The 15,889-nt window shown below is 48.2% G+C and overlaps 1 protein-coding gene across 3 annotated transcripts in view; it reads right to left on the reverse strand.

Annotated features, from left to right (window-relative positions):
* Positions 1–10,146, reverse strand: part of VWC2 (von Willebrand factor C domain containing 2) — a 148,414-nt gene extending 138,268 nt beyond the window's left edge. Inside the window, exons 1-2 of one of the 3 annotated variants that reach the window (XR_005195808.1) lie at positions 7,674–8,401; positions 3,824–3,983 (exon numbers count right to left, since the gene is read on the reverse strand). Coding sequence is in view for 1 of the 3 variants with exons in the window: in XM_017500826.2 (XP_017356315.1) it covers positions 7,674–8,369 (696 nt within the window). In the remaining 2 variants the exon portion in view is untranslated. Of the gene's footprint in view, positions 1–3,823; positions 3,984–7,673; positions 8,473–9,673 lie in introns of those variants that run through there. The other 2 variants (XM_017500826.2, XR_005195807.1) reach the window with 2 other exon arrangements.
* Between the last annotated feature and the right edge of the window lie 5,743 nt (positions 10,147–15,889).

Raw genomic sequence — 15,889 nt, forward strand, 5'->3', positions numbered from 1 at the left:
CCTTCCTTCCTTCCTTCCTTTTTGAGACAGGGTCTCACTGTGTTGCACAGGCTGGTCTTAAACTCCTGAGCTCAAGGGCTCAAGTGATCCTCCCACCTTGGCCTCCCAAACTGCTGGGATTACAGGCATGAGCCACTGTGCCCGGCCATGGAGTTTTCATTTTCCATCTCGATGCTTTTTCACAGGCCTAAGGCTTTTGAGAGATCTCACAGAGCCCTCGGCAGAGGCCTGACATCATCTTTTTCCACAGATTTGAAAGGCAGTCTATGTCCTGGCCGCACCCCAGTGCCCGACAGAAATAGAATGCGAAGTACGATCCAGCTGGCAGGATTTCAGCCTTGGAACAGACAGGCAGCAAGAAGGATTTCCAGCTACGTGGTCAGAAAAGTACCATGAAGGATGGTTACAGGGTAGGTAGGCCTGGGTGGGAAACCACATCCTTCACATAAACTCACAGTTGTTACATTTAATACAAGCTCTTTTCTTTTCCCTAGAACATCTGGCCCAGGATTCCCCTGTCATTTAAAAACAAGCCATCAACAACAATGGAGTCCAGTAATAATAATAGAGTGGCTTCTCACTGTGTGCCCCCTTGACCCCCGACCCAAGCTCTCACAGTGCCTCACACACCACAGTACTGCTCCCTGTCTCCTGGAGGGGGCCATTTGCTTCCGTCATATCTCCAGGATCCAGCCCAGGGCCTGGCACACATGTTGTCCAAAATATTTTAAAATAAATATAATAATTTTTCTGTTAGAACTTATCAGATTCAGAGATACCAACTGAGGAGGTAATGCTTTATGGAAAAACAGCTCTACGGAGTCAGTCCCTAATGATTGGAGGGTCTACAAGAGTCCTCCTACAGACCAGAATCTGGACCAGGGTGTAGCCACCTCCACCTGAGCTGCACACTCCACAGAACTTGTCTAAATAACCACATCAACTTTATTCAGAGCTTTACAGGTGCAAATTGCTTTCACATACATCTTATTTACTTCTTATAATGGGAGAGAAATGCAAACTACTATCCACTGTTTTTTCCTTTCTTTTTTACTTTTTAGGATGGGGTCCCACACTGTTGACCAGGTTGGAATGCAGTGGCCCAATCATGACTCACTACAGCCTCAAATTCTTGGGCTGTAGCCATCCTCCTGCCTCAGCCTCTCAAGTAAGAGAGGCTTTTTTTTTTTTTTTTTTTTCAATTTGTTTTGTTGTAGAGATGGGACCTTGCTATGTTGTCTAGGCTGGTCTTGAACTCCTGGAATTAAGTGATCTTCCCACCTCAGTCTCCCAAAGTGCTGGAATTATAGGCATGAGTCACCACACCAGGCTTCATTATCCATTTTTTTTTTTTACCACTAGAAAAGGAAGCTCTGAATGTTGTCCAGGGAAGCACTGGATAAAACAGAACCCAGCTCACATTGCCGTGTTCAGATGATAAATTCCCAGAAGCTGATTCTCCACCAAAACTGAAGAGGGGAGGACTGGAGAGCATGGGACCTACTTTCCTACCTTCCAATATCAACTGGCTGTATGATTTTGAAGGGGGCACTGACTTTTCACTGCCTGTGAACAAGAGGCTTTTGAAAGTCCTGTATTTACAGGAGCATGGGTGAATTGCACATCTGCCGAGTGGGGGTGTGGTCAGCTGGAAAGCAAATGCCCTCCCAAAGGAGCAGCCCTGCCCAGCTCTGGCAGATGGCTGCCATCTGGGAACCATTTCATTTTTGTAAGAATTAGGCAATCTGGGAATTTATATGAACCTCTCACTTGTCAAATATTGGCACTAGTAAACAAATGCTTTATATGCCGTGAGCCAAACAGAATACCTCCTAGAACAAGATCTTAATCTCGGGACACCTGTTGCCCCACATGGATCTGGTAATCCCTGGAGTCCCACCTGCCTCTTGGGATCTAATCTTCTTTTCATTGCCCCCTGTACTCATTCCCCTTTGCCCTCAGGGAAATTCTGGGACTACATGCTTTTATTCTCATTATGACACAAGACTTCATACTTTGAAGGACAAGACATTTATGTTGTCCATCAGATGGCTGAGTCAAATGTGATATAAATCCATGTAAACAGATGCTTAGCCAAGTGGATCGAGCGTGTATTGGACATACATGTGGGCAAGGTACTCTGAGCCTGTGTAACTTTTCCTTTTTCCAAGTACCCGAAATGTTCTCCACCGCACACAAAATGCCACTTCATCACCATATGGTCATGAAGACACTATGCACGATTTTCAGAGTCCAGCACAGTAGGATTCAAATCCTGTCTTTACCATTTAGTAACTCTATGACCTTGATCAAGTAACTTAATTTTTTTGTACCTTAGTTTTCTCTCCTTTAAAACAAAGAAAATACCACCAACTCGTTAGTCTGTTGTGTAAATAACTCCAGAAAAGCCAATTTATAAAAAATATTGGCACTAGATAAATATTGATTCCCTTCTGCCCATTGTAAAAGGCCAAATGTTATGGTGCTAATTCCATCATACGTACACATCAGATATTGTGTGGAGCACGCAAATAAGCAGTTTTTAAAGTTGTGTTTCCACCACCTGAGTTAAGAACACATCTGAAGAGTCCAGATATGTCATATGCACTCCCTCTTTTTTTAAAAAAACTGAGAAGTCTAGAATTTACAAAATCCCACTCAGAAACAAAACAAACTCAGGGACAGCAACAGTACATGCATTAGCCTGACTTGCAGAAAAGAACACAGATTGACTCATTTTACTTAGTGAAGGTAGATAATAAAAGCATTGTTTTCAGTTAAGTAGCATCAGCCAAAAGAATATAAATACCATTAGACTGAAAAGTACGAATCATCGTGGGTTTCTCTTTGCTGGCACTTTCTCACAATTGCAATAGAGATCTATTTAGATGGAGGTTTTGATTCCAAATTTCATGTTAGTTTTTTTTTAATTGATAACAACCTAGAAATATGATTTAGCCGTGGAGTTAATGTCAAGTCAGATATGGAAGCAGTCAGAAAGGATTTAGTTTAACTCAGTGGTCCCAAATCATTTTACCCTTTCCTGTTCTCTCTCTCTCACCAGTTCTCATGCTTTGAAAGACAGTCTAGTAAGCCTCATTTATTAATAATTCATCTTCCCTTTTTCTTCAAAGACTTATACAATTGCCAATCAGAGCTCCTGATTGGCTATGATAACCAGTGTTGACACATGGGGCTGATATCAATCCTACCAAAAGCAAAGAAATGTGAAGTTTTAGTTATCCTGTATAGCCCTATTTCAGAGTCTCAAAAATCCTATTAGGTTCTATAAAACATGAAATAAGCTTGCAGACTTCCCTTTCCACCATCACAGTCCTCCAGGGGACCAAGATTCCCATGATGAAAACAACTTGCTGATCAAAATAGAATGATTTTTTTTTTAATTAACACATTTCAAATGTGATTTGCTTCTGAACAAATCACATGGTCAAGGAGGTAAAATTTACATCTGCTCAGTGTAGCTCCCCTCCCTTCCCTTAGTCACCTTCTAGTTTTCTGTGATACAAGGATCCATTCCCATAAGTAAAAGAACTCCCAAAGTGATGCTCAGAATTGAATGGACACAGAATCAGAATGGTCAATATGAGCCCCTCAGTTAATGTTCAGTGGCACACCCTTCATCACCACTCCCTCTGTGCCTTCTTTATAAGCACTGCTTTCCCATGAGGCAGGCTGATGCATCCTCACACACCCCACTGTTACTACCTCGTTAGGCCTGTTTTAATGAAATCAATTCTGGTCACGCATACTATGTTCTGGGCTGAACTGCGTGCTTCTACCATTCAAATTTTGAAGTTCTTACCCCAGGAGCTCAGAATATGACTGGAGACGGGATCCTTAAAGAGGTAACTACATTAAAATGAGGTCATTAGAGCAGGCCCCAATCCAATATGAGAAGAGGAGAGGTGGACACAGACAGATGCAGAGGGAATGCCACAAGAAAACCGGGAGAAGATGGACATCTGCAAGGCAAGGAGAGAAGCCTCAGATGAAATGAGCCCTGCTGACACCTTGATCTTGCACTTCCAGATCACTTGGAAATCTGGAAGTCTGAAAATTTGGACTTGCAGATTTATTCCAAGACAATACATTACTGTTTAAACTACCCAGTCTCTGGTACTTTGCTATGGCAGCCCTGGCAGACTAATATACTGTAGGAAGCAGAAAACAGTTGAAAATATCATTCATTTACTAAAATAAATAAATAAATATACATATAAGCCAAGAGACAAGCTTCTTTATTCAAAGTTGGATCCCTGCTGGTATAAGTTAAAGAAAAAAAGACAGTTGGTATAATCTGAGAGGCAGTGGAGAAAATTCTACTATTAACTGTGTTTTTATTTGGATGTACAAATTAAATTACAACCATCCCCGGAGGAATGAACACATTACTCTCATTATTATTAGCAGCTTAATGGTATTTTGTGGAATCAGTGAGATCTTTCACCAGTATCTAGCTGAGATCAAACAGGCTGTAAGGAGTGGAAGTTTTAATGAGGTAAAAGAGTACAGAGGGAAGGGAAAAAACAGGTTTGGAATACGCAGAAAACTGAGTAGAGAAGGCAGCAAGAAAATATGCCCAACGAAACAGAAGCCTATGAAGACAGGGAGAAAACAGCACTCCTGATGGAGCCAAATACCTTGCACAGGCTCTGGGGCTAACCTGCTCAAAGAGTGTCCAGCCTCCATCAATGACTAGTAACTTTCTCTTTCTCTTACCCCCGCCCCCACCATCTCTCTCTTTTTCTCTGGAAGCAGAGAATAGACTGTTAAAGGACCTATGCATCTTACAGGGACTGAGGCCCAAGTAATCTCACTTTCACTTCTTTCCTTCCTTGCTAAAGTAAACAGTGCTCCAGGCATGACCCGACTATACCACAATCTCCATTTGAATTACATTTTCTTCAGAGAAGTGCAAAGCACTTCAGACAGAAATGCTTTCCTTTTTCATTTGCTATGTACTTTGTGCTATGCAAACTGCAGACTACAATTTATCTCTATGTGAAACCCAGAATACCCAGAGCAAGCATGTTAACAATTTCTGTGCCCTGGTACTCAGCATCACGCAAATCTCCATTACTACAACCGACAAACCCTGTGGACTCACAACTAACCCTACACCGTTCTACATTCATCTTTTCAACACTCTCCAAAAAAGCATTCCTTTCTTTTTTGTACATTGATGGAAACAAAAATGGAGACAATAAATGCCTTGCACAAGGCCACAATACATCAGGGGAATGCCTAGAAATGTTCCTGATACTAACTGAAATGGGCAAACATGATGGAACACTATAAAATCTTTATGTAGTTGACATACTATAGGAACAGGCATTTAATTAAAAATGTATAACAACTTTGCAACATTCAAGCATGTGTCCATTCCAGCATCTGGTAATTAGTGATGAAAGTTTAGAATGAAATGTCATGTGAAGATGGAGGATGCATCTAATCCTCCAAAAATAGCCTTACTGGTATTTCAATTCTTCCTAAGATTGTAATCTTTCCAATTTCCCTTTTGTCAGTATCATCTCCCATGCACAGAGTTTGAAAACACATCTGACCATTGACTACCAAACAGGTAGCCACAAGGAATTAAATAAGAGATCCTTCTCCGTAGACAAAAGCCGCTTCATGGCTGCTAGCACTTAGCATGAGTTATTAAGACAGAAGTTTGAATTCTTCCCTCTACCTGTGATCTTACATAGATAAATGGACAATGTAAACTATTTGGGCTTTCTAGATCAAAGGGCTACTAATTCCTCAGTTTATCTCTTAGGACAATTCTAACAAATTACTATGGAACTATAAACAATGCAAACAACGAAAGCAATTAATTAAAAACCAACTGCTTATCTTTGACTTTAGAAGAGCCAATGGTGTTGCCAATTCAAAACTTAAGCAAATTGTTCCAGTGGGCCCAGGTCTATGTCCCTGCTCCAGGCCAAAATGGAAGGTCCCTTTTCTGGGCTCTTGTGGCATCCACAGGTTCCTTTACCTGGACACATCTGCCTGTGCACTTTTGTATTGCACGTAAAACATCTGGCAAGATATCTGCCAGACTCACCACCGTAGGCAGGAAGCATTTAGAGGGCAGCGCTTCTGATTTAGTTAATTTTGTATGGCCTGGGCCCGGTTCAAATGAGTTTCTACAATTCAGATTTTGAAGTTCTCAACTGTCTCTCTCCCAAGGGCTGAAGTCAAATGCGAGTACTTAGGCAATGTATGCCTGGAGCTATATTCTGCTAGGGGAGCCTAGAGAAAGCTGGCCCCTTATCTTACAGATAAGAGGAAAGAAACCCATGTTTTTTGTTCCAGTCCTGCAGCTGGTTAGTGGTAAAGCCAGAATAGAAAACCATGTGTCCTGACTCTAAATTGCAGGGCCCTTTCCATACTTTGTACACTATATATAGATCTATTCTTCCTGGCTTTGTATTTCTATAACACTTGATAATTCATTGCCACAAGTCATTAACTACATGGCCTTCACATCCTAGGAATTAGCAGATCTCCCAGGCTAATTCCAGGAGGGGTATTCCAGCAGAGTTGCTCCCTACCTGTTTCCCAAGCTTTGCTTTAGGGGCTACACGTTCCACGGCGCCCTCTGCAGGTGGGAAAAAGACAGCTGTGGCCTGGCAAGTCAATGGGCCAAGTCCAGGCAGGCCATAGGTTGAGCCTACCTTCAGGTGTTTGGAATAACTGAACATCTGTGCAGGTCCCTCTCAGGGCCCTAGCCCACGGGCACGGATTTTACCCGGAGCCTGTGCATGCATGCTGGGCAGCACCTCCACCCAAACCAAAGTTTTAGTGGAGTATAAGGGTTAAAAACCTGAGCTATGAAGTAGAACTTCTTAGTTTGACATATGAATCTGCTTCTTAATAGCTGCTCTGCCTTCAAAACATTATTTAAATATTCTATGTCTGTTTCCTCTTCTCCATAAAATGGAGACAATGGATAATAATCCGCCCCCTAGCATGGTATAAGATTTAACTGATGTACATGAAAAACAGCAGGATCCTGACACACAGTAGACACTGGAGAGATGCCTGGTGCTATTAACACTGCCACTACTCATCTAAAGCAAAACAATTTTTAACCATTAACTGCACTTGTTGGTTTCGCCATCCACTATGATTTGACACCCAATAAACAAATATTTTCTTTTTCTTTTACTTTTTAGAACATTTGCATGATACCCTAAACACATAATCTAGGCAAATGGCTTACTTATATGCATAGTCTCCCTTAATTAGCTGAAGAATATATCCCAAATGGCATCGTAAATTACCCTGTGTTTGAAAACAGGTTGAGCATTTCCCTGACAACATTCCGAAATTAGGAGCAGTACATTAATGTTGAAAGTCCCTCCCATACTTGCTGGGACCCTTCCCTTCAGTGCTATGGGTTTCATCCTCATGAAGCCCTTTTAAAGTGAACACCGAAGGAATCCCTAAGGATTGACCACAATGCTCGTGGAAGGATTACCTCTGTCCTGAAAAAGAGAGGTCATGTGAAAGGGGCGTGAACACAGCCCTCTCCACCTGTGAGGACCAGAGAGCACCTCTTCTTCCAAGTGGGGGACCACAGAACCAAAGCTGTTACACCCCTTCCTGGAATGTGCAAAGTCGCCCAGCGGGCGTTCGCCTCTTACCACGAACTCCTCCAAAGTCTGATAAGTCTTGCCCCGGAACTCGCAGTAGTTCTTCCTCTCCTTGCACTGCGGGCAGCACTGGCTCGTGTCGACGTGGATGCAGCGCGGGTGTAGCCTCGGGCACTCGGGCTGAGCGCACAGCGGCCCCTCCTCGGTGCACAGGCACGGGCAGGCCGAGGGGCCCGGCGCGAACTTCTCCCCGATAGCGTATACGAAGCCGCTCTCGTCCACGCAGCCCTTGCCGCGGTAGTCCGGGTACACGTACTCCTCGGGTGGCTCGGGCGTGGGCGCGAGTTCCGGGCCGATCGCGTCCTGGGCGGCTGCGGCCAGGGCTTCCCCCTGCGGGGTGTCCCCACGGGGCCGAGCCTGCAGGTCCCCGGCCTTGGCGCCCCCGCCCTGGGAGACCCAGGCCTGCTTCAGCTTGCTCCACGGCTCCCGGCCGGCGAGCCCACGGCCGCTCTTGCTCTTCCAGTCCCGGCCGCTGCCTCCCTCGTCCCTTGCTGGGCGCCCGAGCTCGTTCACCCTCCCCGGGCCGTCCCGAGAGGCGTGCTCGCGCTTCTCCTGGCCCGGCTGCTCTGGTGCCTGGGCCAGCTTCTCCAGCGGGATGCTCGGACTGCACAGAGCCACCATCAGGCAGCAGGTGACCAGGAGGGAACTGGAGAGCGCGCCAACTGCCATCGCAGTGGAGCTGGGCATCCCCTACCACGTCCCGGCGGGCGGGCGGGCGGGGAGCGCGGCCGAGGGGCGAGTCGCATTCACAGCCCGGGGGCGCGCCGCCGCCAGCCGGGAGCCGCCGTCCCTGCGGAGAGAACAGCAGCACAACTGAGCCCCGCGGCCCGCGCGCGCCCCGGCCCGCAGCGGCCCCCACCCGGGCTCGGGCATCGCTCTAGATTAACGAGCTGGGCGACGTGGGCGGGGGCAGCATGCCCAGCGTCGGTGCACGGCCGGGGTTCTTAGACATCACAAATTGTGGAAGGATACATTGCAAGCGAAATCCAAGAACGACACCGGCCGGCGTGTTTTTGATGTGGCCGTGATTAGTGTTGGAGATGGCCAAGGGTGGCTTGCGAGGCTCCGGGAACACAGCGAGCCGCGCCCGCGCCCCCTGCAAAGCCCTGCTGGGAACCACGTAATTCAGACACCCAGGGTGTCCCTCCCTAGGTCCTGGCCACATTTCCCGAAGGTTATTAAATGGAGAATTCCGCAGTGGAGTTAGAGACGGACGAATGTACAGGAAGATAAGAGGGAAACTCTCATTTGCTCTAGGGGCTTGTGTTGGGAAAAATGGGGGGAGGTCAAACAAAGCTTCTTCTAGGACTCCACGATTCATTTCTAACAACTTCTTAAAAGCCTCCCGTCCAGGGAGCAGACGCCCCTTTCCCGCTCTCTGAGCCCCGGTGCAGAAAAGGACACCCTCGGTCCCTTCCCAGACCGCGGGATCGGGGATTCCCGGGGCTTCGGCTACTCCGCCGGCCCGCGCCTCCGAGCCTCAGGAGCCAGGTCGCCGGCCGCGGCGCTCAGTCTTGTAATGTCCTGGCTGAGGAGCAGAAGCGCCCGGGCAGCACCAAGGTGTGCAGTGCGGGAGGCTGGGGCTTCGGAGCGCAGAGTTGGGGGCGAGACCCTCTCCGTCAGCCTTTCCGGGTTCCAAAGTTTCTGCCGCCCAAAGAGGCCGGGAGAGCCCGAGACGCCGCAGGACGTCGGCAATCCAGCCTCTCTGCCTCACTCCCCGAATGCCCCCACTCTGCGCACTCCGGTGCGTCTGTTCCCTCCCCCCTCAGCCCTCCTCCCAGAGGGCTCCGGAGGTGCCCGGCCCTGCTCACCCCCTGCCGGGTCCCGGCCGACCTCAACACTGCGCGAAGCTCCCGCGTTCACAAACTTGGGCGGGGGACAGGGTTCCTCCGGAGCAGCTGAGCGGCGGAACAGAGCCGGGGCGCGTCCGGTCTCTCAGGGACCCCCAGCATGCACCCCCAGCCCTGAAGACGGGCGCCCAACCTACATACATGAGCGCAGGGCGCGAGCCGGACGCCGGACTCGCGGCGGGCGCCGCGGTAGCAGCGGCGGGCGCAGACCCGGGTTGCCAGCACCCATCCTGGGCCTGCTGGGACCCGCGCGGGGCGGACCGAGGAGAGCCCAGCCCCACCTGCGCGCTCCGCCCGGCGCGCGCACCGGGCTAGGGCGTCTCCAGGGACTCGCTCATCGCACTGCCAGCTGCCCCTGGTCGCGGCCCCAACTCGCGTCAGTGCCCGCGTCGCCCTCAGCCGATCATCCTCCGGCCTCTTCCCCGTTTCTTCGCGACCCAGGACGCCCCGGGGGCCACCCCGGCCCCGCCTCGCTTCTCTCTGCGGGCGGGCTCAGGGATTTCTCCAGACCCGGCGGTCGGAATGTCTGGGCAGCCGCGGCGCGTCGGAGGGAAAGGAGAAGCCCGGAGCGCGGCCGGCGCGCGAGTGGCACCGAGGCGGGCATGGGAGCCAGCATGCCCGCCTCCCGCCTCCCCCTGCAGCAGCCGCCTCCCGCCCGGCTCGCGCTCGGCTCCCTCCTCTGCTGCCCCCGCTCGGGAGGCGCCGCCGCGGCCCGCGCTGCCCCCAGAGAGGCCCTCCCGCTGCACCCACTCCCTTCTCTGCGCCCGACCCACCTGTCAGTCGCCCGCGTGGCCGTGTCCCCAGCCGCAGACCCTGCTTGGCTGCCACTCTCCCGGTGTGTCACTCACTTTGCGCTGGACCTTTCATCTTGGCTTTTTTCTTTAATTTCTTCCTTCCTAATTGGTCCCCTCTGGCTTTCCTCTCTGTGGACAGCTTGGTTCAGCTACTGATTCAAAGGCCGTGTTAGTTTAGCAGACTGTTGAGAATGTTTCGTCTTTGCATTCAGAAACCCAGAGCCATAGATGTCTGCGAGTAAGAAACGTAAAAAATCTCCAGCGCGAACTTTCTGAATGTCTGCCAGTCTCTCTCCACTCCCATCTTTCTCTTCTTGCCTGCTCTCTCTTCTACTACAAATCAAAACGTTTCCCAACTTTGCTAGACTCCTCAACTCTTAAGCAGAGGCCTGATTGTTTTTACTCTTTGATCTTGTGTAAAGGAGAGAAAATTAATAGTACCTATTCAAATTAATCCCTGAAATAAAATTTTCATGGAAATGGCCATCCCCAGGGCAGTGGTTCCCACTCATGGCATTTTAGAATCCTGAAAATGCTCAGATGGTAAACACATAACCTTCCCTGCAAGTTCAGGCGCTTTGCCTGGTGGGAACTGGGGAGGCTGGCTTGGAACAAAGTAGTTCCTCTAACTTTTAAAAATCACCTTGAGTACGTGTCCTTTGTAGGGACATAGATGACTCCGGAAACCATCATTGTCAGCAAACTGACACAGAACAGAAAATCAAACTCTGCATGTTCTCACTCACAGGCAGGTGTTGAACAAAGAGAACACATGGACACAGGGAGGAGAACATCACACCCTGGGGTCTGTTGGGGAGACTAGGGGAGGGACAGTGGGGGGAGGGGAGAGGGGAGGGGGGAGGATGAGGAGAAATGCCAGGTATAGGTGAAGGGGTATGGAGGCAGCAAACCACTTTGCCATGTGTACCTATGCAACAATCCTGCATAATCTGCACATGTACCCCAGAACCTAAAGTACAATTTTTAAAAATGGACAAAAAAAGCTTATCTGAGGTGCTAGGAAGGCCTCCTTGAAAGTGATACTTCCGCTTCAGCCTCCAGAGGAGCTGGGTGTACAGGCCACCACATAGGGCTAATACATTTTTAATTTTTTTGTAGAGATGGGGGTCATCCTTTGTTGCCCAAGCTGGTTTTGAACTCCTGGCCTCAAATCCTAGCCTCTCAAAGTGTCAGGATTACAGGTGTGAGCCATCATGCCCAGCCCTTTCGTTTCTTGTTACCCTCAGACCACACTCGCCTGTGGCTGCCGCAGCCTGCCCACCCACCTGCCCCTCATTACATGCTCTAATCAGTTACGGCCTCTGTGTCTTTATGATGCCTCTAATCCAAACACCACAGCTTTCTCAGCACCACCAAAATGAAAACATGGCTCAAGGTGTGACCATATATAATGTGCAAAATGAGTCCTCAGTATTATAAAAGCAAGTGCTTTTATAGCATGGTTAGGCTACAGTTTTTGTGGTTTGACTTACTTATTAGCTAATTCTGTTCTTCTCGTTAAATATCCTGTTTGTTTTGTTTTGCCAACAGCACTCTCATGTGGTTACAATGGGGTAGCCCCAAGCACGTGACTAATAAGAACAAAACAGTAATAGTATGTGTCCAGAATTCTAACTGAAAAAATGATTGGGGGCTCAACTGAGGGAATAATGATGTCTCTTTATTGATCCCACCTCAATCATGAGTCTCTTTGAATCGCAAACTTCTTGTCCCAGTAGAGAACCATGAATATGAGATAGCCAAACTTGCAAGAAGAGGCCAGACAAAAACTAAGGACGATTTAAGTGACCACATGGCCAAATGGCTTTGTTCCGTCAGATATTCTCAGAGATGGTGTTATGGGACCCATTGAATGAGGGAGGTAAGCAGTTTCCGAGGAATTGCTGTCCTTTGTGAAGAAGAAAAATGCCCATGCTGCTTGATGAGCTGAGTAATTTGAGAAAATCTAGGGGACTTTGCAGGCATTGAAGGAATATACAAGTTTTTTTTTTTTTTTTAATTGCCAGTGCAGTGAAATGTTGTGATTCTTTTCTTCTTTCCTTCCTTTTTTCTTTCTTCCTTCCCTTTGCCCTCCTCCTTCCCTTTCTCCCTGCCTCCTCCATCTCTCTCTCTCCTTTCCTTTTCCTCTTTCTCTCCCTCCTTTCTTTCCTCTTCTTTTTTTTCACACACACACACCCACACACCTCCTACTTTTCTTTATTCCCTTCCTCCTCTTTCCTTTCTTCCTTTCCACTTATTTTTCTTTCCCTTGCTTTCCTTTCCCTTCTTTTCCTTTCCCCCTTTTTCCCTTCCCTTCTTCTTTCCCTTTCCCTTCCCTCCTCTCCCTGCTCCTCTTCCCGCCCCTCCTATGCCTTTCCTTTCCCTTCTCTTTACCTCCTCTTTCTCTTCTGTTTCCCTTCCCCTTCTCTTTTCCCTTCCCTTTTGCCTTTGCCTTCCTCTTTCCTTTTCTTTCCTTTCCTTTTTTCCAGGCTGCAGAGTGCAAAGCAGCCGCAGAAAGATCTCTGGTCAGGGAGTGAGGTGACATGGGTGCCGTCCAAGTTCCACCAGGGGCCAGTTTCGCAACCTTGATCACGTCACTCATTGTTACAGGCTCTTTGTTTTCTCACCTTTAAAGGAAAAGGAGAGATTCTCTGAATGAAGAGGAAACCCAAAGCACTCTAGGAATATAGCACATTTCTGCCTCCATGCCCTGTTTTAACTGAGTTTATTGCTTCCATTTACTTCCTGTGTGCAAGAGTTAAATTCATCTGCTGAGGTAGTCTTATTTAGAAGCCAGTCTAAGAGTCTGAGCTTGGCTGCAGGGCCAATCCTGAGCAGTGCAGAGCAAGTGGGTTCCAGGCAGGAATCTAGGCCAGTCACCTTCCCTGTCCCTTTTGGTAGAATTAATCTTACCTTTATTTTCTACCCAGAGCATGGTTTATGTCTCTTGTACAACCCTTATAACAGTCAACTTTTTCGTAGCTCCGGATAATTTGTACCCACCTCTGAAATGGCAGCTCATTAAGGGGCAGTGGCTATGCTTTAGTCATCCTTCTATGCTTAGAGCTAATAGGGCCAAGTGAGGAGGGAAGGAAGCAGCAATAGAAGGAGGGAAGGAAAGAAGGAGGGAGAGAGTGAGAGGAGAAAGGAAAGGAAAGTGATTCAGAGGGAGGGAGAGAAGAGGAAGGGAGGGAAGAAGGGAGAGAGGAAGGGAGGAAAGAGGGAAGAAAGGAAGCAAGAATGGGAGGAAGTAAAGGAAGAGAATAAGGGAATGAGGGATGGAAGGAGGTAGAGAGGGAATGGAGGGAGGGGGAGAGGGAAAGAAGAAGGATGAAGGAAAGGGAAAACATAGGAAGGAAGGAAAGAATGAATGAAGGAAGAGTAAAAGAGAGAAAAAGGAGGAATGGAGTGAGGGCAGGAGAAAAAGAATTGAGGAAGAGAGGAAGGAAGGGAGAGTAAGAAGAGAGGGAGGAAGGAAAGGGAGGGAGGAAGAGAGAGGGAAGGAAGGAAAAAGAAAGGGAAAAGAAAGAAGGAAGGAAAGAATGATGAAAAAAGAAGGATGGAAGAAAGGGAAGAAGGAAGGAAGGAGGGAAAGGAGGATGGAAGAGGGAGGGAGGGAAGGAAGGAAAACCAAAACTAGGAGAAATTCGCTTATTATTTATACAATGTTATGCAAGTTTACAACCATCTATTCAATTCCTTACAATACTACTAGTTTTAGGGACCATTATTGTTTTCCATTTTGCTTGTGGAAAAACTGAAAGAGATTAGACTTGACTAAGGTTACCCAGCTAATAAGGTAAGAGCCTGGTTGACAGCGACACCTGTGACTGCACTCCCAGGTTCCTGTCCCAGCAAACCCCCACTGCTGTCTCCTCCAGGTGGGCATGACTTACTATTCTGGGCTACCTGGCTCTCCCCAGTTTCTCTATCCAGCCAGAACTGCAGGACCTCAAGCACTGGGCTTTACATTCATCATGGCAGAGAAGCAACAGGTCATGTAAGGACCAGGGTGGGCTGCAGGGGTCTTGGGGGCAGTCCTGAGAGGACGCTACATCTTCACTTTCTCAGGCCAGGCCCCCCTTTAACAGGGACTCAGGTTTGCCAACAAATGAGAGAACACATTAACACATGCATGGCTGAGAAAGGATCTCTGGATGGGCATTTTCTCAGACCCAGAAGAGGACCAGTCAAGGATCAGATTCCCCTGGGAGGAAGCACAAAAGAGAAGATGCCCTGGGAGGAAAGGCCCCTCAGGGCGCCCATTTGCAAGTGAAATAGCAGAGAGGTGAGGAGCTTAGGTCTGCTCACAAGCTCATCTGCTGCAACTGCGGTGCCAGCTGTTTGTGATTTGAAAGTGGAAAAGACTGTGTGGAATAAAACATAAACGAAGTTAGGATGACTGTAGACCTGACCGGGAAACCAAGAAGGCCTTTAATGGAACGCAGATTCAGTGAGGGAAAAAGCACCTTGCACATTTGCTCTATGGGGAGAGCTGCTTGTGATGCAGAGGCGAGCCAGCTTTACAGGTGGCAGTGGAGAGAACTTGCAGACTGATGGCGCGCCTCACCTTTGCAGGTGAGGAGACAGTGTGGCTGCCCTGGGGAAGGAGGGCCTCCCGGGGCCTCGTGTTCCAGACACACCAGCCACAGCAGTGCCTGCAGAAAACACAAAGGGCTCCCCAATCCTGCTCACGCACTCACTCCTCCGGCTGACTGCAGATTGCCTGAGCCCACGGAGAAGAGTTTTCCTTCATTTAGTTCACACCTTTGGCAAAGCCATTTAACTTGAATTCTGGGCCTGGGCCAGCAAAGGAAATGCTGTGAAACCTTCATCTTTGAGGTTAGAGGGAATAAAAGCCACTTCCACCTGAAATCAAGGGTCAGCAGGATTATTATGGTTCAGGCAGAAAGGTGACAATTAATGAGTGGGCGAAGGCCACTTTGGTGCTCAGATGGCTTTTTATGGATGTACACCGAGCAGGCCTGGCTGCTAAGGGAGCCACTAATTAAAGTTCTGCCCTGGAACAGGCTACCAGTCGGCAGGGCAACAGCTCCATTACTGCTTCCCCTTTTGATACATGTCTGCAGTTGAGTTAGTGTTCCCTGGGCTGACCCGCCGCACATGCTGCCTGATTACAACACACCTTGGGGACGCATCCCTTCTGCTATGATGCCAAAAGTCAGCAGCATCTGTTCAGATAATCAAATGGATGACTCACAGATATTCTTTTGAAATCAGTGGCAAAGTCTTACTCCTTGAAAAGAGGTTTCCAGGGATCCATTTTTAGTAGACTATAAAGTCATCCACTGTACTGGCATCAACGACCCCATAGATATGGACCAAAAAAAAGTTTCAGAAACAATTATTATGAAACAAAGGCCTATTGGAGCTTACCACTCCAAGAAGCACAACAAGGTGTTGGCTCAGAGTGGTTGGAATTGCAGATGGCACAGCCCTGTGCAGTAGTGGGACAGGACAATGGTCCATAAAGTACAGGTAAGAATTGCATTTTTGAAGGTCTTTCCTCTTACCTGTGGAGAGTTCCAAAGGAAGAAATCTT

The sequence above is a fragment of the Cebus imitator genome, unplaced genomic scaffold (assembly GCF_001604975.1).
Source record: "Cebus imitator isolate Cc_AM_T3 unplaced genomic scaffold, Cebus_imitator-1.0 Scaffold272, whole genome shotgun sequence".
Taxonomy (NCBI): Eukaryota; Metazoa; Chordata; class Mammalia; order Primates; family Cebidae; genus Cebus; species Cebus imitator.